This window comes from Rhinolophus sinicus, linkage group LG11 (genome assembly GCF_036562045.2).
Source record: "Rhinolophus sinicus isolate RSC01 linkage group LG11, ASM3656204v1, whole genome shotgun sequence".
Classification (NCBI taxonomy): domain Eukaryota; kingdom Metazoa; phylum Chordata; class Mammalia; order Chiroptera; family Rhinolophidae; genus Rhinolophus; species Rhinolophus sinicus.
In genome coordinates, this window is record NC_133760.1 from 26,120,704 (window position 1) to 26,143,307 (window position 22,604).

Genomic DNA, 22,604 nt, shown 5'->3' on the forward strand with positions numbered 1-22,604 from the left:
GAAGGTATGGCTTTGCAATGTTTGCAGACCAGCCCTACAGAAGAAGTTGGACCTGATCATCTGCCAATGAATAGAACTGGAAATTTGGTTCTCTAGGACTAGTGGTATGTGAGAAATGGGTCTTGGTTTCTGTACCAAACCATGGAGGGCTGGGAGCTACCAAGTGCAAAGGTTTACTGGGATACAGGAGAAGAGCTGCAAAATCAGTAGGGGATGGGACACTGACATTATTATGTTCAAGAGGAGGCCTCCAGTCCCTCAAAGGGTGAGCACTCAACAAATACAGGGGGTACCAAAAAAAGGATACACATTTTAAGAAAGGGAAAACTATTAAACTTGTAATACTCAATATATACCGATAACAAAAGACGAATACAAGTCACCTTTGACGTCTGCAATTACAAGAGGTGCTCAAAGTGGTTACCATCAGCATCCAGACACTTCTGATTACGGCGAACTACTGCTTGGGCGATGTTGACCAAAGTGCCCACTTGTGTACATTTTTTTGGCCCCCTGTATTTATTCAGTTGAATGACAGGCTATGGGGCTCCAGGTTGATGGAGGAAAACACCACAGAAGAGGACTGGGATCCACACTATACATCCAGATTCTCACCAGGAGTGATTTTGCTCCCCAGGGAACATCTGGAAATGTCACAACATTTTGTCACAATTGTGGGGGTGCTACTGGCATCTAGTGGGGAGAGGCCAGAGATGCTGTTAAATGTCCTACAAAACACAGGACAGCCTCCGTCACAAAGAAAGATGCAGCCCCAAATGTCAATCAATAGTGCGGAGGTTTAGAAATGCCAGTCTAGCAATGAGCATAGGTCAGAGTGGGTCTCAGAGACTGTAGACCTGACCTTGGCGAGTAACCTCTATGACTGGCCGCCAAAGAGGGCGACCCAAGGGCGATGGCTGGTTTCGTGCACATATGTCTCAGTGGAGAGATGCAAATGAGGAACGTGATGATTTTCAGTGGAGTATGAACACAGCATTTACACCTCGCTTCCTTTAGTGTTTACCTGATGATACAATTCCCAGTGCTGTCCTTCCCAGTCTCCTTTCTAATCCAGTCTGTTGCTTGGTGATAGGACTTCAAGCCCTGTTCGTACTGCATGCCCTTCATGTTCAGTTTCCTTTCGTATCCTGTTCTTGACTGAAATCACATAAAGCACCGGAGTCCCCGGTGTCAGAATCACCCAAGGTGCTTGCCACCAGTGTACATTTTAGGCCTACACCAAAACTACCAAATCAGAATTTCCATGGCTCAGGGCTCAGGAATCTGCATTTAAAAACAATTTTTTTAAATTAGTTTCAGGTGTAGGAATCTGCATTTTAAAGCCAGTAGCACAGGTGATTTTTCTGCACATTAAAGTTTGACATAGGATGCATGAAGGTACAGAAATATGGGATATCGTCTCTTCTTACTTTTTAAGTCCCTTTATGAAGCTCAGAAAAAATATATTCACTTAATCCTTGGGATACCCTTTTGATGTATTACATGTATTCCTGTTAAAAAATAGAGGCCACAGGAGCTTAAGCAGATCACGTAGAGAAAGCCCCGTGTTTTGTTTAACCTGGATTTTCTCACTGTGAGGCCATTCCAACAAGTTTTGCCTTGGGCAGAGTTGTACCACTTCCTCTGTGTCTATAGACGGAGTTTACCTCTTTGTCACCGTGTCCAATGAAACAGACTCTGCATGGTGAGCTGTCACTTGCCCTAAGCACAGACCTCATCTTAACCAGCTCAATACCCTCAAGACTGGAGTAGGGTATATGCCTCCTCCACTGCCACCAACCTGGTCCAAAATACCGTCATTGCTCACCTTGATTTTAGCAACAGCTTTCTTATTCCCCTGTGTCTCAGCACTTTCAATCCATATCCACAGGATCCACACCGTTTTTATTGGAGGAATGTTGCCTCCTACCTCTCTCTCTCTCTCTCTCTCTCTCTCTCTCTCTCTCTCACACACACACACACACACACGCCCCTTAAATCTGATTCCTACATGCTTCACCCCAGCCTGCAAGGCCCTGTTGACCTGGCCTTCTGCTGTTTCTCTCTCTCTCTCTGGCCTGTATCTTTTCCATCATGGCAAGCACTTTTCCTAGTTCAAGACCTTCACCTATGCGTGCCCCCTCTCCTGACACTCGAGATCTTTCTCCTTTCCTCATAAAACTGACCCACTCTCTTTGGTTTCATTTGAAATGTCAACTCCTGAGAGACATCTGACATACACACTCTTATTCTCACCCCCACCCCCAACTAAATTCGATTCTGCTGTTACTCAACTAATTTAGGAGCCTATGCTTTTCCTTTAGAGTATTTGTGATCATTTGGTTCTAGTCTTGTTATTGAGTTATCCAATGAGAGCCTTTCCCTCTGGCCTGTGGGAATACGTTTTGTTTGTCACTGCAAACAGCAGGGATCAAATAAGTGTACTGAGTAAATGAATAGGCATCCCGGAGATGGGACACCCATTCCTGGTGATGGCAGCAATGTTTGTAATGGCTGATTTCTGCAGGTTGGTGTGTCTGGAGCGAGGATTCCATCTTGAGGAGTCGGAAGCATGGTCACTTGGAGAAAACATCCAGGAGAAGAGGTGAGGCTACCACCAGCTGGCTGTGTGTTCTCTTTCTTTTCTTTTTTAAAAATTAAATTTATTGGGATAACATTGGTTAATAACATGATATATGTTTCAGGTGTACAACTTTATAATACAACATCTGTATACGCTACTGTGTGCTCACACCCCAAGTCTCTAGTCTTCTTCTGTCATGCTGCAGGCAGTGACAAGGCGCCAGCCCCCCAGGCGGCCCTAGATTTGCGAGTTGAGATTATACATGAATAGCTAGGCTATCTTGAGCGCATCTAAGCCAGTTTCTTCATTTTTATCAAGGGATTAATAAGTCCCACTTTTGCAAGGATAGGGCCCCAGGTAAATGAGATAAAGCAGGGCACAGTACCTGGCATTTGGGAGTTGCTGAGAACGCTCAATACTTGGGTTGTCTCGCCAGGCAGAGGACTTGTAAAGAGAAGGCAGCAAAGAAGTCGCGCCACTTACCTGAGCCCCCCCTTCTCAACTCATCTCTACGTGCACTTAAATTACGTTTTCTAAGCCTGACCCAGGGCGCTCCGCTCCCTCTCTCGGCGGTGGGTCCCTCCCTCCCCCTCACGCTCACCCAGCCTCCCTTCCCCCCTCACCCCCTCCCTGGGAGCGGGAGCTTGGAATCCCACGCCCTTGCACCAGCCCGGGGGCTCGGACGGGCCCAGGAGCCGCTGGTCGCCAATCACCGTGCGGTGGAGAGGCGGGCGCTCGGCTCTGGCGCGCTGGGGGAGCCAGCTGGCGCTGCTTTCCCTGGGAGCCTCAGACTCTTGCACAGACCCAGACAGACGCACAGACTGGCGGGCAAGCGCGCGGGCAGGCACGGACAGAGTCCCCCGGCCGTTTGCGCTCGGAGGCGCGCGCCAGCCCCGGCCCGGCGAGTCTCGCGTTCCCCGCGGGAAGCCGCAGGCGGCAGCTCCGCAGCCGGCACCGGCAGAAGGGAGGGCGCGCAGGCGGCCGGAGGCTGGGAGGCCCCAGCGCGCCCGGCCCGTGATGTGAGCGGCGGCGGTGGCGGTTCCCACCTGGCGCCGCACCTGGAGCGCCGCGCTCCGGGGCGGCGGGGAGAATGCGCGCCGCCCGCAGCCGCCGCGCCCGCACCTGACCATGGAGTGCGCCCTCCTGCTCGCGTGCGCCCTCCCCGCAGCTGGCTCGGGCCCACCGTGGGCTCCGGCGGGACTGGGGCGCGTGGCCAAGGCAGGTGCCCGCCGAGGGGCGCGCCTAACGCGGGTGGCAGGGGGCACCAGGCGCAAGCCCAACCGCGTCCCTCACGCGCGATGTCACCTTTTCTCTTGCAGGCGCTCCAGCTGTGCTGCCTCTGCTGTGCGTCGGTCGCCGCAGCCTTAGCCAGTGACAGCAGCAGCGGCGGCAGCGGATTAAACGACGGTTCGTATTTGCCCCTCACCCCCAGAAGGGGTCTGTCTAGGCACTTTGTCTCCTCCTTACACCCTAAAGAGAGAAAAGGTAGAAAAGTTCACCCCCTTGTTTCCCCCCCACCCCCACCCCTCCACGGGGCAGGTGTGTGCGCGTCTTGGATATGGTTCCTGTTGGGGGGTGGGGAGGATGTGGCAAGGATTTTGAACTTATCAAAAGAATCAATGCCTCAAGCTTCGAGTCACATAAATGAGAAAACAATACTTTCCCTTGTTCACAGATGGCTTGTTAAAAAAAAAAAATCCTACTGCAGTGAGAAATTAGAAAGGAAGTGGACATTGACCAAGTGGTTGATATCAAAAGGCACCTTCCTCATTTCCTTCCTCTTCTGGGAAAGCAGGCTGGGGGATGAAAGAATATAAGGCCTTTTCCTTCCCCATCTTCCCCCTCACTCTCTTTTCCTAGTCTTCCCTCCCTGTCCCCTTGTGTCCAGGATTCCCAAAGACCACTGTTACAGAGAGAAAAGCAGATAGCTTGGGGTATCTGGGGTCTTTATCACTTCTGAGGTTCCCCAGCTGAAAACCTCCAGAACACTCTTCATTTCTGTCATTTATTAACTTCTTGATGGCGCCCAGAAGGAAAACCCTTGTTTCCATTGTTCCTACTACCAGCTACAGGAGAAGGGCTGGTCTCTGATCCAAGGTGTCTAGCAAGACCTTGATGTCCAACCAGATTCCCTAATTTTCAGCCTTGCAGGGTTATCTCTTTCTCCTGTCAGGGGACACGGGATCACACGGGGGAGGAGGGAATGGCAGAGTCATGGAGAAGGGCTGTACCAGGGAGTGGGTGAGTGAGGGAACAGAAGAAAGCCAGGAATTAGCTCTTGAGATATTCACCTTTTGTCCAACCAGCAAGGTTGGCTGCAGTTTCTCAAACAACCTCCCATTGTTCCATTAGGGCCAAATGGCTGCACATGCCCTGTGTTCCAGCCACCACCTATAAGGACCTCATCTTTAGTCAGCGTCTGAGCTGACTGATCAGATCATTCTCTACAGGGGCTCTGATTGCCCTTCTTCCCATCAAGGACTATTGCCATCAGCCTGCTCATTCTCCCCCTTGGAAACAAACTAGGAGCAGGTGTCTGGGTGGGTGGGTGGGGAACTAGCTTTGCCGGCTAATCCATTAAAGGCTGGCTGGGTAAGGCTCCAGCCTGGCCTCTCAGCAAAAAGCAGGCAGAGTTTCAGATGGTTTTGGACAAGGAGGTAAGAAACAACTTATTGGAGAGACTCTGTCTGGAGCATGTGTCAGGGGTGGTTTTCACAGTTAGGTTTTAGTAAGGGAGGAGGTGGTTTTTCGCTAAGAAAAACCTGTATTTAATCTAAGAGCCACATACCTGTAAAACAACATAGTAGAGATTTTTAAAATAAGAGAAATGGTATACACCTGCTCAGTTTGTTGTTGTTGTCTTTTTAAAGGTTAAGAGAGTTTCGAGAAAAGCTTTTTTTCTCAATTACTCTTTAATATGCATCTCAATTCCCCAGTATTTCTAGTTAAAAGAGACAAAGATGGGAGAGACAGGACATAAAGGATATTGTAACAATGAGAGTTGCTCAAGCAGTAACAGTCACAGATGATGATACAGAAGAAAACATTTAAAAATTGTTATTTTTTTCCAGACGTAGGCCCAATTAGAATAATCCTTATTGATCCCTGATAGCTACAGGGCTTTTTTTTTTTTTTTTTTTTTTTTTGGTGTGTGTGTGGGGTGGGGGGAAGGGGGCATTGACTATTTTGGGAAAAGGGAAATTCCTCTTTTCCTCCTCCTGTAACCAAGGACCCAAGTGACTCAAACATACCTCTTAGTTATTCGGAACCTTTCTAAACACTTTCCAAATTAGTTTCCCATTCTGTGCCTAGAAAATAGAAACGCAGAGATTTTTTTTTAATTTTTTATTTTTCTTTTTTTTCTTTTTATGCACAGAGGGCATATTCCACATCATTTTGTGGGATGATACTTTTCAGTTTCAATGTTTTGTGATAGAAAACAGTGGGCTGGTTTCATTTTTTTTTTCGAGCAGCAAATTGTTTTTTGGCTCCTCCTCTCTAGAAAAAACAGCAATTAGTGCTGCTCTAGGGAGCAGTGGTGAAGGTATTTTTAAACATGCCTTTCCAGGTGTCCCTGATCTGACAACATGTCTGAGCAATTTTAAACATCAGACTATATAGGAAAAGTTCTGACAGTGTCGAGGCATTTTTCTGCATCCACTCTATTTTGTGCTTATAATGAAATGGGATTGCCCCTGTGAAAGCTCACAGTAAAATGTTAAGTGCTACACGTTCTGGAGTTTTATTGTCACGTATAATTAATAATGGGAATATGAAACTGTGGTTACTTGTTAATTTTCTGAGGTATCATCTCAAGTTACTCAGCACTGAGTTATTTGAAATGTAAAGTCTGCTCCCCCAAACACTCCCTATTCAGTTTAACATAAAGATATTCATCTCCTTGAAAACAATTTGTCAATTTTTTTTTATTACTTTGGTGGCTTTATATTAATCTTGTCTCTAAAAAGTCAATTTTTTTGTAGGGATGGCTCTACTCGACTAACATATAAAACATCCATCCGTCTCTCCCCAAGCCATGAGAGTTGTGGCATTTTCCACAAACGTTGGCATTCATCAGGATTGTGCTTGACTTTTAGTTTTTATAGGAATGGCTGTGGCAGGGCTAATTGTAAAGAGCACAGGGTTCTGCTCTTCGTGGGCTGCTCTAAATTATATTTAATCCAGGTTCAAGGCAGTTGGAACAGAGATACCTTTGAGTTGTGCATTGCTCTTTGCCAGCCCATTGGCTGGGGACCGTGTGGCCTTGTGGGCTCTGGGTGCTGACAGCTAACCCTTTCCCCTTGCAGATTACGTCTTTGTCACACCGGTAGAAGTGGACTCGGGCGGGTCATATATTTCACACGACATTTTGCACAACGGCAGGAGAAAGCGATCGGCGCAGAGTGCCAGCAGCTCCCTGCATTACCGATTTTCAGCATTTGGACAGGAACTACATTTAGAACTTAAGCCCTCGGCAATTTTGAGCAGTCACTTTATTGTCCAGGTACTTGGAAAAGATGGTGCTTCAGAGACTCGGGGACCCATGGTGCAGCGATGTTTCTATCAGGGATTTATCAGAAATGACAGCTCTTCCTCCGTCGCTGTGTCTACGTGTGCCGGCTTGGTAAGTACCCTGCGCTTTGAGTCAACTCCCCCTTTCGTGTGTGTTTTGTATAACTTGAATGAACAGATGTCTGCAATATTAAATGCTCTTCCAGCCAACTCGACCCATTCACACTGTCAGCTTTGATACTTATAATATTCTCAATTGAATTAATCTAATCTGCTCCCAGAAAAAGAAAATATAATAGAACTTTAATTACCATTTAGAACATTCTTTTGATGTTTAATGGTCTGGGCCTCTTCATTCTCCATGTTTGAGACGATCCCCAAGGAAATTAATTTGATGGATGCCATTCGCTTTGTGAAGTCTTGAGAGACCAGGCATTATATAAATCTAACAAGCTGCATGCATGCCTCCACGTTGCTTTGAAATGGGAAAACTGTATTTCAGTGCAAAATTGCATTCAGCAGCCCTGTTAAGCCCAACCTTTGCTGTAGAAGGGAGGCCTTTTGTTTTCTTTTAACTAATCTGTTCATGTTGTACTGCTCACGTAAGACGTCCTACTAGAATGTGGCGTGTTCAAGAGCTGGTAGGGTGAAAGGTGCTGGGCAGGGAAGTAGAACACTTGGAAGCATTTGGGACAAGTGTTATTTCCCCTCTACATAATCCCCATCTGTTGAGCTCCAGGCCAAGAATACTGGTGTAAATGATACTTGCCTCAGAATTCAAATGTATGAGGCAGTAAATGGTGTTTGTGGTTGATTTCATTCTGTGTTGTCATTGAGAAGTATCTTGAATTGACAGAGTGTGTGTGTGTGTGTGTGTGTGTGTGTGGTGGTGGTGGTGGTGGAGGAGGAGGAGGACATAATGGTCATGCTCTGGGATGACTAGAAGAAGGAAAATCTGAGAAAGCCCAGTTGAGTGTGTGATTAGTAACAAGCATGGCACATCATGACACAGAGCAAGAGGCGGTGGCTTGGGTGCTGGTGAATGAGGACTCCCACATTCCTGGCTAGTGGAAACTTTATTATTTCACTTTTTCCCCCCATGTTTTAGCTAGAACTTAGCTAAAATCTGTCATCACCACCAGAGTAATGATATTCTTTGGTATAGTATTTAAAGTATAAAGTGAAGCAAAGACTTACCAATTCCCAACTAAGTTTGATCCATTTAAGTATCACTATGGCTCACCGATGACCTCTATATGGTTATACACACACACATGTACATGCACAAACATGAATATATCTTGGGCTTTTTGTTTTGTTGTCACATGTCTTCTGCTCTTTTGGGGGGCAGCCTCACGTATCTCCCTCTCTTTTGTCTATTCCAGTATCCTAATGTCTTCAGAAGGAAGTTAGGTACCCCGCCAGAGTAACTTAAACTATCCCATTCCACAAAACATAGTGGTTAAGAGCAGTCTGTTAAGGGTCATTCTCACACAAACACTTAAGTAGGACCTCGGGCAAGTTAGTAATTTCTATGTGTCTCAGTTTCTTCATCTCTAAAGTGAGAATAACAGGACAGTTTACATGATAGGGCTGTGGGAATAAGTGACTTCTTACATAAAAAGTGCGACAGGAGTTCCTAGAAGGCAATAATTGCTCTCTATAGATTCTAGTTCCAGCAAAACTTAGTCTCCCCATGTTTAGCTCTCCCAGGATTCCACTCTCTGTGAGTGATAGGAAATCTGCTCAGCTGTCTTATATTAATAGACATCAGGTGATTTTCTTTTGAACAGGGAGCAAATGATCACTTAACACCTGAGAATGAGGCAAGTTAATTTGTGATGGATGTGAAAGAGGTATTTGGCCATCACATCTGCCTGTGTATAAGGCTGATATAAACTGAAATCATGAAACTCAGATTCTTTCCCACTGTTCAACAAACCAGCTGCATATACTTAACTTTATTTCTCCAGACCTCAGTTTCCTCTCCTGAACCTGTAAAATGATTTCTAAGACCCCTGCCATCTCTAGGCACCTGACTCTATTTGCCTATTTGTTGGCCCTGGCAGGACCCACTTGGTGTGGGATAGAGAGAGAATCAAGCTTTTCCATTGCATTACCCACCTCCTCATGACCCTGCCAAACACATACTCAATTCAACAATAAGAAAATAAAACAAGAAAGAGGACAGAGCCACATCTGAGAAGTTGAGACACTGCTCTGTATTAATTTTTGTAACTTTGTGTTGACATATATGTACAGAAAAGTACAAAATGTATGTGCAGAAAAATGCAAAACTCTTGGAGTACAGCCTAATGAATTTTCATACAGTTCATACCCATCTAGCTATCAATCAGATCAAGCAAGACCTTACCAGTGACCCAGAAGACCCCTCTGTGTCCCCTTTCCAAATGGGAGGTAACCACAATCCTAACTTCTAACATAGCTGAGTTTTGCCTTTTACATAAGTACAATCATACAATATTCCTCTATATGAATATTCTTCAATGTTTCCATTAAGTTGTTGGCGGACATTCTAATTGTTTCCAGTTTGGGGCTGTTATGAAGAGTACTGTTAAACATTCTTGTATATGCCTTTTGATGAACTTACAGACATATACTATTGGAAACATACCTAGGAATGAGGTTGCTGGGACACAGGATATATATATATATATTCAGCTTTAGTAAATTCTGCTGAACAGCTTTTCACCATGGTTCACTAATTTACACTCCCATGAGCAGTGTCCGAGTTCCAGTTGCTTCACATCCTCACCAATACTTGCTATTGTCTATTACTTCCATTTCAGCCACTCTGATTGATGGGTGTGAAGCAGTATCACATTATGGGTTTAGTTTGTGTTGTCCTGATGGTTGTTGACGTTGAATACCATTTCTTATGTCTGTTGGCCATTGATATGCCCTCTTTTGTGCTATATCTACAACATATATGGACAAGAAATAGTACAAATGTTTTCAGCCTATATTGTGTTTTTTCCTTTCTCTGTGAGTAGAAATGAGAATTCCAAGCAAAAACACCTTTGTCAACTGAACATCATTGCCATGACGGCTTTGAATCTCTACCAATGCATTGATCTGCTTGGGAAACACTGTCAAGTAGCTATAGTGAGCTCTGTGAGATCACGTGAGGCTCCACCTTGAGGGAACCCTTCCCTGGGGACATTGAAGATGGGGATGGAAGGACATAATTATGACAGTAGGAAGAATTTCTTCCTCCTTTTGGTAACCTGGAACCCATAGACATTGCCCTGCGTCTTTGGCCAAACAAGGGGTTAATACTTTCTCTAAAGTTAATTAGCAACTACGGTAACGGATTCAGCACAGTGAATGATTCAAGAGTTCAGGAGAGGGAAAAGCCTCCAACATGCTTGTTGGAGAGACTCATCAAAGTTCACGTGTTACGAATGGAAACTGACATGTCGGGAAGGAGACTAAGAGATGACACTTCTTCCACTTGAAGTTTCTATGCCAGTGTTTCTTCAAAAGTCAGGGCTGGGCAACTGGCATCAGACCGCCCGTAGGGGTTAGAGCTGTCTTCCAGAGTGCATACAGTGTGTCATAGGAGAGTAATAAGTCATCTGTACATAACAAAGGACAAGGTGAAAGCTAACCATTATCTTGACTACTAGGGAAACCCCAGGAGAGAGCGAGAATGGTTGGAAGGGTTATAATTGTGAAATATATGTGTACATACATGCAGACTCCAGCTAGGATTTCGCTGGCAGGGAATTTCCCCCAATAATTCAGAATTAAACTGTGCTTAACATATTTTCTTAAAATGTGTTTCCCTCTTCCCCGCCCCCAAAACTGGCAGATCTCTAGGAGTTGACTAGGCAGTTATTTACTTGGAATAATTCATAAAACAGGAGTTGTGAACTTCCCTGAGTCCTGCCAACTTTTATGTCTGTGGTGATTATTTTTTTTACATTTTGAATGTTTTTAAAAAGGAGCTCTCTCTCTCTAGCTCACCACTGCCCCCTACGCACGTATGCCTTGTACTCTGTGAAGGTATTTGGGTTTTGTCGCCTTTGTCCCAGACTCTCAGGGTTGCAGATTAACCTAATCTAATCACTGTATCTGCCAGGTACTTCCTTTTTACAGTATCCAGCCTCTCCTTGACTACCACAGGGGTGAGAAAGAAGGTCATTACGTCCAGGAAGTCCATGCCATTGTTGAGAGACGCTTCCTCTTGACATTAAATGACAACCTGTCTTCTTAGGACTTTTACCTGTATTTCTTAATTTTGTTTTCTGGAATGATAGAACAAACCTGTATCTTCCTTCTTACATACTGAGAGATCTAAAAGACCCTTCTGCCCAGAAATGCTCTACCATTAGTGCTCCTTTTTATTGGGACAGTGATTTTCAGAGTGTGATCAGATGCACTAGCTTCACTTGAGGAGTTGAAAAATGGAATTTCTTTACCCACAACAGAAGGTCAGGGAATGTATCTTTTTAATTCTGCAAATGATTTGAACGCATACTCACATTAGAGAACCATGTGAGGAAGACACTGGACATACAGGAAAATTTTTTTTAAATTTGATTTGCTTGTTGCTTTGACAGATTGATCCCATTTCTGAAACTTAGTGGAAATGTATTTTGAGAAGTGACCAGAAAGATGCACTGAGTGATCATTTACACTCAACAACTGTTGATGAACCTGTTACGCCGGGCTCTGTTCAGAGCACAGTGGTAAAGCTGTAAACAAGATGGATGCCGTATTCCAGTTCATAGGAGTTCATTCCAAGGGAGAACTGGAGTAGGAATTCTAGAACTAGAAATTGCTGTTTTATTTTGAGCCACGCTATGATTCAACAGAACCCTGGAATAAAGAGTTCATGGGGTTCATAGGTTTTAGAAAAGAGGGAAGCGTGGTCAAATTAGTGTCAAATGCCATCTCTAGGAGCTTTACCATGCACATCAGCATACTAATAATCCAGAAATGTCCTACATTAAAGATGTTTAACTCTGTTTAAACCTGGAGTTTCCCTCATGTATTTGGTCCCGAAAACTTTTTTTCAAGGAACATCTCTTCATAGTCTGGCCGTGACAAGAAAACCACCAAAACAATGATACCCGAAAAAGATACTATAATATTATGTATTGATTTCTAACTGTGAAGAGATGCTTCAGGAATAAATGGGTTTCATGACCATATAAGTGGTTTCATGGCCATATATTCCCATAAAGTTAGAGAAACATTTAGGTTTAAACGCAATTGGGCAAATGTTTTCTATAATACACTTCACATTGTTTAATATGCCATTGTGCATTGTGAAGCTCCAAGAGGTAGAATTTTGGTACTAATTTGACTATTCCCTCCATTTTTAAACCATCCCTCCATCAACAACCTGTCTGGGCTTCTGTGGTTTACCATCAAAGAGCAATTCCTAGGTCTAAGATTATTTGCACCTTATTAGAACCTGGTGAAGTTCCAGTTGGGGAAATGCACCCCTTGCTTAAGAAACTCTTAACACCAAGAGACAGTCGCAATGTGAAGACCAAGTGAAAAGACATGCAAAAATGGTCACCCAGCTTGCATTTCCGCCCAGATCTGTAATACGTCAGTACTTTACCTTTGATGAATAACCTTAGTGAGGGCCCAGCTGGCGAGAGTGGTAAACTGCTGCTCTGTTCCTCCTGGCATCTTTTGTACATTTGCTGCTTAGGGTCCAACCTCAGCAGGGCACCAGGGGCTCAGAGGGGAATGTGTGCCATGATCCAGACTGCCAGGAGATCCCTCCAGCTCAATTCCTGATGCACTGTCCAATTTTGTCACTTGATTTTCCTTCCTTTGTCTTTTCTTTGTCCCCAACCATTAAACCATAAGTGGCGTCTCTTCTCCACGGCTGGCTGCCCTAATGTCCTCCTTGTAGCTTGCGTAGTAGTGGCCTTTTTAGACTCTGACTGCTGGGACCCATTCTCCAGAGAGCCTGGGTCCCTGCGAGGAACTTTGGAAGTAGTTAGGTTTCAATAGGCGGTTAGGGACGCTTTGATCTCCCTCTTTCAGAAGTATTTTATGACTCAGAAGGCTCACCCATTGAGTTGCCTGTTGCTGGTCACTGCCTGCCCAGGAGTCTTTAGAAAGCTGATTTCCATTCATAAAACGGCTGAAGTTAAATGATCTTAGTCCAGATAGGCAGAAAGAAACCAGGCTCTGCTGCTTTGTGGGGCCTTGTTACCTAGCAGGGGTTTGCTGAATTGCATATACCCGTTGGAACTTTTCAGTCACTTGAGGAGATCGTGTCAAATTAAGGATTACATTGGGTTGTATTTACAAATTTTTGGATACAGGCTGACCCAAATGAGAAATATTTTCTCAGGTTGTTACTTGATTCATCAAGGGTAAAAAGACTTTTTTTTTTTTTTTGGCCTCTTTTCTGTATGCTCTCATTTGTCATGGTTTGTGAAGACAATTATTTGCCCATAGCAAAACTTTTAGCAAAATGCCAGCCAATCTCTTTTTTTCCTTCCTTTTACAAACCCTTGTGTCGAAGGCTGTCTTTCAATAGATCACAAGCCAGTCTCTTCTTTAAAAAAATAGCCAAAGTTCTTACCCGAGAGCTGGACCCCAAGGCTGAATCGAGGGGTACTCACATGGGAGGGAGAAAGGCTGCTCCTTTCCCCCAGGCTTTCTGCCTTTTTGTGATGGCCACTGAAGCACTGGACTCCCTAAGACTTCTTCATATCACCGCTCCTCAGTTTTCTCATCTGTAAAGTGGCAGTGGTACCTTTATCTCTCTTGTAGGATTATAACACCTGGTGATGAGTGCTTAGCCAGGCACGTACTTGGTTATCCTTGACTTTGGGCGAGGAGGGTTCTGAGAAGGAAATGGCAGTTGATGCTCCTTCCTGGAGCCCCTTCCAGCCTGTCAGAACAGGACACAGAGCACTGGGGGTGGCTGTCATCCTGGTGAGGACATGTGGGGATTTTTGTGGGGCAAAGTAACCGCTACTTCTTCAACTCTGAAGAAATAAGATGGAAGACAGATAAAGAATCAAAGAGAGGAAGGATCAACAAATAGATAAAGCGTGTGTGATAGAGCAGAGCAGCGTAATGGCTGTGAAGGCAGACTCTGAAGTCTCAACTCAGGTCCAATTGCTCACCCTCTCTGGGCTTCATTTCCTCATTGATAAGATGAGGATAATGGTGGTACCTCCCCCATGGGGGTTATGGATTGTTAATTGAAAGAAAAGATACTCTATGTACATTGCTTCAAACAGTGCCTGGCACATAGTAATCACATTGGTAGTGGTAATGATAGCGTAATATTGTCATTATTGTGGACCTTCTCCCATAAAGGAGTCTTCAAAATTGGCAAATGTCAATCCCCCTTACCACCCCAGGCAGGGAAGTTTTAGCCTAGACAATAATAATAGTTTATGAGCACTTATTAAGCTATTAAAACTGGAGCCATGGAGGGAAGAGTCAGCTAAGAAGCAAATCTTGGCCTTTATACTATTTATCCTCCAGTCGGCATATGGGTATTCAAGGTGTAAAGTAGCATTTTGTTTTTTCTCCATGCATTTCTAAAAGACCTGGGCACTTTGGAAGAAACAAACAAAAAACCCCAACATGTATAGAGGATGCCAAAAAAATGTATACACACTTTTAAGAAAGGAAAAAACTGCATTAAAATTGTAATACTCAATATATTCCTATAACAAAAGATGAATACAAGTCATGTGTATACATTTTTTTTGACACCCCCAGTATTTAGGCCCCACCCCTGAAAATTCCGTAGGTCCTGGGTAGAGCCTGAGTGTTCATTTGAATAAAGGAAAGAAAAGCTTCACAAGTGGTTCCAATGGGCACTGGTGAGTGTGAATCAGTGTGTAAATGTGTCTGCAAGGGACCTTCTCAGGGGAGACAGAGGACCGTTGGAACCTGTTTGCTAAGGGGACAAGCGGGGGTGGCTAGTGTGAATCAAAATATAGAGATTGTTCTTATTTATATATTACAGGACGTTTCAGTTGCAAGTAGAGCAATGCCATCTCTATCTAGGTGAAGCATTAAAATATATTTTGTGGCTCTGAGGTCATCCTTCTAATTCATCCCTACCCCCTTCCCTCCCTCCTGCCTTCCTTCTTTGTGTTAGGATGGCCAGTTTTTAGCAAGGTTTGATCCAAGGGACCCAATGATGTCCTCACTGTTCTCTTGTCTCAAGTCTCCCAGCAATGTGCCCTTGCCAGTCTTCCTTCTGTGCACAGGACATCCTGAGTTCCAAAGATAATTGAAACATGTCCTCGAGTGCCTGGTATCTCATGAGACTTACTCATCAATAGCACCACAGTTGTCACCTATATCATACATGAGAACACGTGTGTGGGGCGCTGGGCTTTATTTGCTCTCGCACCTGTCTGAAAGCCCCAGAGGGTGACGCTCAGTTCATCTGTGCATCGGAACAAGGTTCCATTACATTTTAATTTATGTATTGATAGGTGAAGTAGTGCACAGAAGGAGGTCTGGCGTGATGCACAGCAAGCCAAGAGATCCACAGTTATCCATCAGTTTGAAGCTCTTTTTGAAACCAGAGTTGATTATTTCTGGTGTGTGCGCACATGTGTGTGCGTGTGCCTTTGTGTGTGTGTGCCTTTGTGTGCGTGCATTTAAAATGTATATAAATTGTATTAGTCAATACTTTTCCTGAGGCATTTTTTTGGTGGGGAAAGGGGAGTGCTTAAAAATAATGTGTGTCTCGGAGTTCCTTCCTTATCACTACATATACATCTATCCTTTTCTCCTTCGCTGCATTGTTAATCATTCTATTCTGATTGACATGTTTGTTTCTAGTTTTTTGCTGTTGCTGAAAAGAACATGCAAATATATGGATCTTCTTAGTTGCATGCAGTTCTGTATTTTAGGAGAGCAAGTGTTCAGGTGCCAAACACATCCTGTGGCCAGAGATTTGCTTGTGGATGATGACATTAGCCACCCAGTATCACTGTCATGATCCCGTTGGTTGTAGAACATGCAAAGTTACTGAGAGCTCATTTCCTCTTTGGTTTCCATGAGCCTAAACTGAGTCACTTAGAAGAATAGTACTGTTCCGCCGCTATGGAAGGCAGAGTGGACGTTCCTCAAAAAATTACAAACAGAATTACCGTATGACCCAGCATTCCCTCCCCTGGGTATCTACACAAAAAATCTGAAAACATGTATCCATAAAGACACGTGTGCTCCAATGTTCATTGCAGCTTTGTTTACGGTGGCCAAGACATGGAAACAACCAAAATGTCCTTCGCTAGATGAATGCATAAAGAAGTTGTGGTATATATACATAATAGAATACTATTCGGTGGTAAGAAAGGATGAAATAGGACCATTTGTGACAACATGGATGGATCTTGAGATTGTAATGCTAAGCGAAATAAGTCAGACAGAGAATCATATGATTTCACTGATATGTAGTATATAAACCAAAAACAACAAAACAACAAGACAAACAAATGAGAAACAAAAACTCACAGACACAGACAATAGTTTAGTGGTTACCAGAGGGTAAGGGGGGCGGAGGGTGGTAGATGAGGGTAAGGGGGATCAAATATATGGTGATGGAAGGAGAACTGAGTCTGGGTGGTGAACACCCAATGGGATTTATAGATGATGTAATACAGAATTGTACACCTGAAATCTATGTAACTTTAACAACTGTCACCCCAATAAACTTTAATTAAAAAAAAAAAAAAAAGAATAGTATTGTTCCACGGAACATATATGTTGGTGAAATTGCAATGGCGTCCCACCATCGGCAATAAGCAATTTAAGAGAAAATCGTACTGAAGTCCAGCTATAAACAGGCCCAATGATACTAAGGCTTTCCTAACCAAAAATATTTGCCCGGGCTGCCTACCTATCTCTGCCCACAGGCCCAGGAGTTCCCCTCAGTTACATCAAGTCATTCCCATGAAAGTCTGTCCCCATGGCTTTTCTATCCAATGACAGGGCAGAGTGCACTCAAATACCCTCATGCAAAGTCTGGCGAAACGGGTCTGTCTGGAAAGCATGCTCACCCCTCCTGAAGGGGTGCCTTTGATGTATCTCAGGATTTCATTTTCAGCTGAATTCTTGTGATGGCTTATTCACGCTCCTGAGCTTTGGAGTATTTTTACCTGCCCTTATTACCACTACAAGTCAAGGAGGCATGCTTTCTAATATAAATTATATAGTGCACATCACAAATTTCCTAGATACTGGCTGTGTGCACAGCCCTCTTTCAGAGAAGGCACTTGAAAGGGATTGCGGTCAGCTAGTGAAAGGAGATTCCAATGATTTACTCAGTTCTACTGCAGAGTGCTTGTTAGTGTCTTACGGGTTCTTTCTGTGATGTTACAGTTCCTCATCTCCCTTTGATATTTTACTTCGCCATTTCCTGGAGGCAAAGAAAGAGTTACCCAAAGTTAATTTCTGGAGAAATAACGAACCAATTTTTTTTTTTTTGTTCTACCTTAATTATTGAGCTTAGTTAGGTCTATTTTATGCAGCAGGAAGAAAGTACTAGTTCAGTACATTCTTACTCTTTAAATATGTGCATTTAACATGTGCACTCTTTAGATAAATGCATTTTTGTCTTAGCTGTAGCACAGGCTTTTGCAGTCCTTGTTTTCCATTAAAAATGCACTGAAGTCAGATAAATTCCATTCTTTCAAAAGGATTCCTTTGGTGTGTAATTTCTGTTTAATATGCATATTTAACCCTGTCACTCATGATTAAATAATGTCTAGTTCAGTGATGCTTAACATACAGAGCTTTAAACAACACAGATGCCCAGATCCCACCCCAGAAGAATGAAAGCAGACTGTCTGAGGGGGAGGCCCAGGCATCTGCATTTTTTTAAAGTCTCCCCAGTTGTTTCTAATGTACAGTAAAGATTGAGAACCCCTGGTCTAGATGAATGTGCTTTAGAGATGCTATCCCTTTAGAAATGCAATAGCTACAGGAGGCAGGATGGTATGGTAGAACGCATGGGGTTTTAGAAGCCCATTTCTTTCACTTACTACTTATGTGATTTTGGTGAAACTTTTCCTTTGGAAGACATTTTATTTTGACATAATTTTAAACTGACAAGAAGTTGCAAAGATAATACCGAGGGTTCCCATGTACCTTTTGCCCAGTTTTGGGACATTATCGAATTATCCAAGAATCTAGTTTCCTTGTCTGGAAGGTGGAGATGAAAAGTTAACTTCAAAGGGCTGCTGAGAGAATGAAATGAGATGATGACACCATACACACACTGTGCTAGTTAGAATTCTAAGTTGGCCCCTCAGTGATTCAATCAATCATTAATTTACTACTGGGAAGGGATTTTTCAGATGAAATCAAGGCTTCCAATCAGTTGACCTGAAGATAGGGACATTTTCCAGGTAGGGTTGACCTAATCATATAGAATCAGGAGAAGGAAAAGAGGTGCATAGCTAGAGGAATTTGACATGTGAGAAAGTCTCCATTTCTGGCTTCAGAACTCAAGGGGGCCACGTGGCAAGGCACGCAGGTGGCCTCTAGGAGCTGAGAATGGCCTGCAGCTGACAGCCAGCAAGGAAATGGGGCCTGAGCCCTGCCACTGGAAGGAACTGAATTCTGCCAGCAACCTGAATGAACTTGAGAGCGGATTCTTTCCCAGAGCTTCCAGAAAGGAATGCAGCCTGGCTGACACCCTGATTTTTGCCTTAGGAAACCCTGAGTAGAGAATCTAGTCACACTGTGCCCAGACTTCTGACTTGCAGAACTGAGAGCTAATAAATGGCTGTTATTTTTAAGCTTGTAAATATACAGTCATTTGTTACACAACAATAAAAGAACGAATACAGAAAATGCATACAGTGATTATTCCGCAGGAGTTATGAAAACCTCATGTGTCCCTTCCCTGTCTGGAATCATAGTCATGGGAAATCATCCACCAACTCCTGATGCTACCTTGTGGGGCAGGTGAGACAGTGGGTTCAAGAAGAAGCAGCAAGTGGCCTTTGATAGTCAGGATTTAACATTGCTTAGGAAATTGTTGTATTTAGCAAACAGTTTCTCAGCAGGGCACTACTGACATTATGGATGGATTCTTGTGGGACGCTGTGCTGTGCATTGCAGGAGTCAGCAACATCCCCACTAGATGCCAATGTCAACCAAAAATGTTTCCAGATTTGGCCAAGTGTCCCCGGGGGCGTAATTGTCCCCAGCTGAAAACCATTGATATAGCACATTCACAAACTGGCCTTTTTAATAGAATGCATTTATGTAAGTTTACTTTTCTTCACAGCATCCTTGCTGTTGATTTCAGGTACTTCACCTACTGTGGAGGAACTTAGCTGGCGAGACTGAGTGCGATAGTGCCTGGAGGCTGGAGGCGGTTTGGGGGGCAGCAGGAAAACCATCTGCAAATATATTAAAAGGCATGTATTTCCTTTTGGATTTCACAGCATGCCAACCCAGACTGCTGAAAATAACTGGATCTCTGAAGACACAGAGATATATTTATAATCAAATTGACTTTTGCATTCTTAGGATGGGAGAGAGCCTAACCATGTGGATGTAGATTAGAAATATGGATTCTATTTCTGACTTTGCTGCTGAACTTAGACCACAGTTCAATGTCCTGTGTGTTCTCTTGACCTACAGGAGTCGGGGCATGGGCAGTTCTGGGAATGAAACAGGGAATGGTCTTTGTGTTTCGTGAATGTGTGTTCAAGCTAGAGAACTTTACACAGGTATGCTAGATGTTTCTACCTACTGCACTTTATACATTTAAATATATAAATTCTTCACGGTACTCAAAGAGACAAGGAGCTTTATTTTAACTGGAATGCAAGATAAGGAACCTAATTCTCTCATCTGCTTAGACTCACCAGCCGACCTGATCATTTAACCTATCTCTGTCATCCCTACCTTGGATAGACCCATCATCTATGAGTGAGTAGTACACTGGTATCTACAGAATTCGCAACATCCTTTAAATCATTGAACCTCTTTATAAATATGCCAGGTAAGCAAAGTCAAGGTCACTTTGGGTCTTACATTCATAGCTAACAGTAACTAATTGCTTGACATTTCTTCTTTCTTTTCCTGTTATGCCTTCCTCTTTCCCACCCACCCACCCATTCACCCATCCTTCTAACCCAAAGCATAGACTCCCAGCTTACCATGTGCATTTGTACTATGATAAACTGTGGACATGCAAAAATGATATATGGTTCCTAAATTCTAGGATATTCCAATGTGAGGATGAGGAATAATAATGACAGGAATACAAACACACAAGGACAGTGCAACAAAATTAATATTATAGTTTTGTTTAAAGTACCCTGAGAGCACAACTAATGGAGTGATGAGACTAATTTTTATGATGGTCAAGCAGCTTAAATGATTGCATCAGCCTGTGAAAATATATAAATTCCAGGTGTTCCTATACACATATCTACGTAAATTTCGTTGCTCACAGATCGACATAAAACATAGCTGATTCTGACTACTTCTTTCTTTCTTTTTCCTGATTAGTTTGTTCATTTATTCTATAGGTTCCACATATAAGTGAGATCATACGGTATTTGTCTTTCTCTGTCTGACTTATTTCACTTAGCATAATGTTCTCTAGGTCCATCCATATCGTTGCAGATGGTAAGATTTCATTCTTCTTTATGGCTGAGTAATACCTCATTGTATAAATGTACCACAGTTTCTTAATCCAGTCATCTATGAAGCTAACCATTTCTTATCACATCCACTGCCACCACTGTAATTGAACCCACTCTCATCTCTCACCTGGATTCCTGCAGTAGCTTCCTGTCTGATGATTCTTTTTCATCTCCTGTGTTCCTATAACCGGTTCTTCTCGCAGTAACCATATCCTTTCACCTCCCTCTTCTCCACCAGCTAATGGCTTTCCATTACTCATAGTATGCAATCCAAATCTCTTACCATGGCTTGCAAGGCCCTATGTGATCTGTCCCTTTGGCCTTATTCCTACATCTTCTACCACCTTACACTCCACCCCAGCCCTTCTGGTCTCCACTGCCTTTCAATGTCCCCAGGTGCACCTCCTCCAGTGACTTTGCTCTTTGAATGCTCTTCCCCCAGATACTCACTTGCTGTGCTCTCCAGTTCTCTGTGCAAATATCATCATTGCAGGAAATTCTTCCCTGACACCTGTCACTCCCCACCCCCTCACCTGCTTTATTTTTCTTTATACTGTTTATCACTCAAGTAATAAACAGTATCTACTTGTTTATTGTCTTGCACATGCTCCCTTCCCCTCTTGAATATCTACTCCCTGAGGGGCTTTATCTCTGCTCCTCACGGCTGTCTCCCCAGTGGCTAGAATAGTCCCTGGCAAATAGTAGGCACTCAATAAACATTTGTTACATGAATATATGTAATTAACATCCTGGTAATTTAGAAAGAGATAAATCATTTCTATGTTTGGAATACATCATGAATTGGCTATCCCTTATGCATGAATTCATTCATTTATTGAAGAAAATCCTTAATTGGCTATCTTTCATGTTCAGATTAGATGTGGAGATCAAGAGACGGCAGAGGCCACCTGTAAGATTTTGTCTGCCTAGCATCTGTTTTCCTAGTCTTTTGGTAAAAACATTGCCATTTCCCTTGGGGACTTACCTTCCCCACTTCTGCCTCAAGCCCTTGGAATTTGGGTGAAGGAGACATTTTTCATAGTGGCCAGTCAGAACATCAGATACCCTTGACTGCAGTGATTGGTTTAGAGATAAACATGTAACAGGATCAGAGCCAATAAAATCAAATTCTGGGGCCCTGGGGAGGGTATTAAGAGGGTGGAATGTAAGTCCATAGTTGCTGGCAACCATTTTGTCACCTGAGAATAGAGTCATCACAGTCTTGATGTCCAGCTGTGCCTAAAATTAAAGTACTTTGGGCTTTTCATTCAAATGAATCATAATCCCCCCCACCACCTTTTTTGGTTAACCTAGTTTAACTTTAGTTTCTGTCACTTTGAAATAAAAGTCCTAACTGTGCTAGGGATGAACAAGTTATGCATACTTTGTGCAAAGACTTCATAGTCTCACAGGAAACAGGTAAACATAATGCAACGAGGGCATTTGGCATGGAGTGGCCAACAGGTACATGCAATGGCAATTTGCCTACACACTTTGTGAATCAACATTTATTGGGTGTAATGCCCACTGAGCAGAATCTTAACTGTAGCTAGCTAGCATTGTCAATATTTGTCCCTAATAGTACATCTTGGATGTATTATCTGTCTTGTTGATTCACTGCTCTGTCTGTCAGTTGTCTTGTTATTACACACCTCTCCATGTCTGCCAACAATAACTGCAGATGACTTTAAAGCAGCAAATAGAGGCGAGCACATTATATGCCTGTCAATGCGCAGTTGGAGGGAGATGGAGACACCATGGTTGGCTTAGAGGATGACTTCACACGCCGTAACCACTTTTAATTGATTTCTTTGATTTGTTTGGACGATGACATGTGGGGCAATGTTGTAAACCAGGAATGC

At 43.4% G+C, this 22,604-nt stretch overlaps 1 protein-coding gene across 2 annotated transcripts in view; it reads left to right on the forward strand.

The window, feature by feature from the left end:
- Window positions 1-2,286: 2,286 nt before the first annotated feature.
- ADAMTS18 (ADAM metallopeptidase with thrombospondin type 1 motif 18) overlaps window positions 2,287-22,604 on the forward strand; it is a 124,733-nt gene continuing 104,415 nt past the window's right edge. Inside the window, exons 1-3 of one of the 2 annotated variants that reach the window (XM_074314547.1) lie at window positions 2,287-2,605; window positions 3,904-3,991; window positions 6,892-7,208. In XM_074314547.1, the coding sequence (XP_074170648.1) occupies window positions 2,573-2,605; window positions 3,904-3,991; window positions 6,892-7,208 (438 nt within the window). In that variant the 5' untranslated portion in view covers window positions 2,287-2,572. Of the gene's footprint in view, window positions 2,606-3,903; window positions 3,992-6,891; window positions 7,209-22,604 lie in introns of those variants that run through there. The other variant, XM_019710943.2, reaches the window with a different exon arrangement.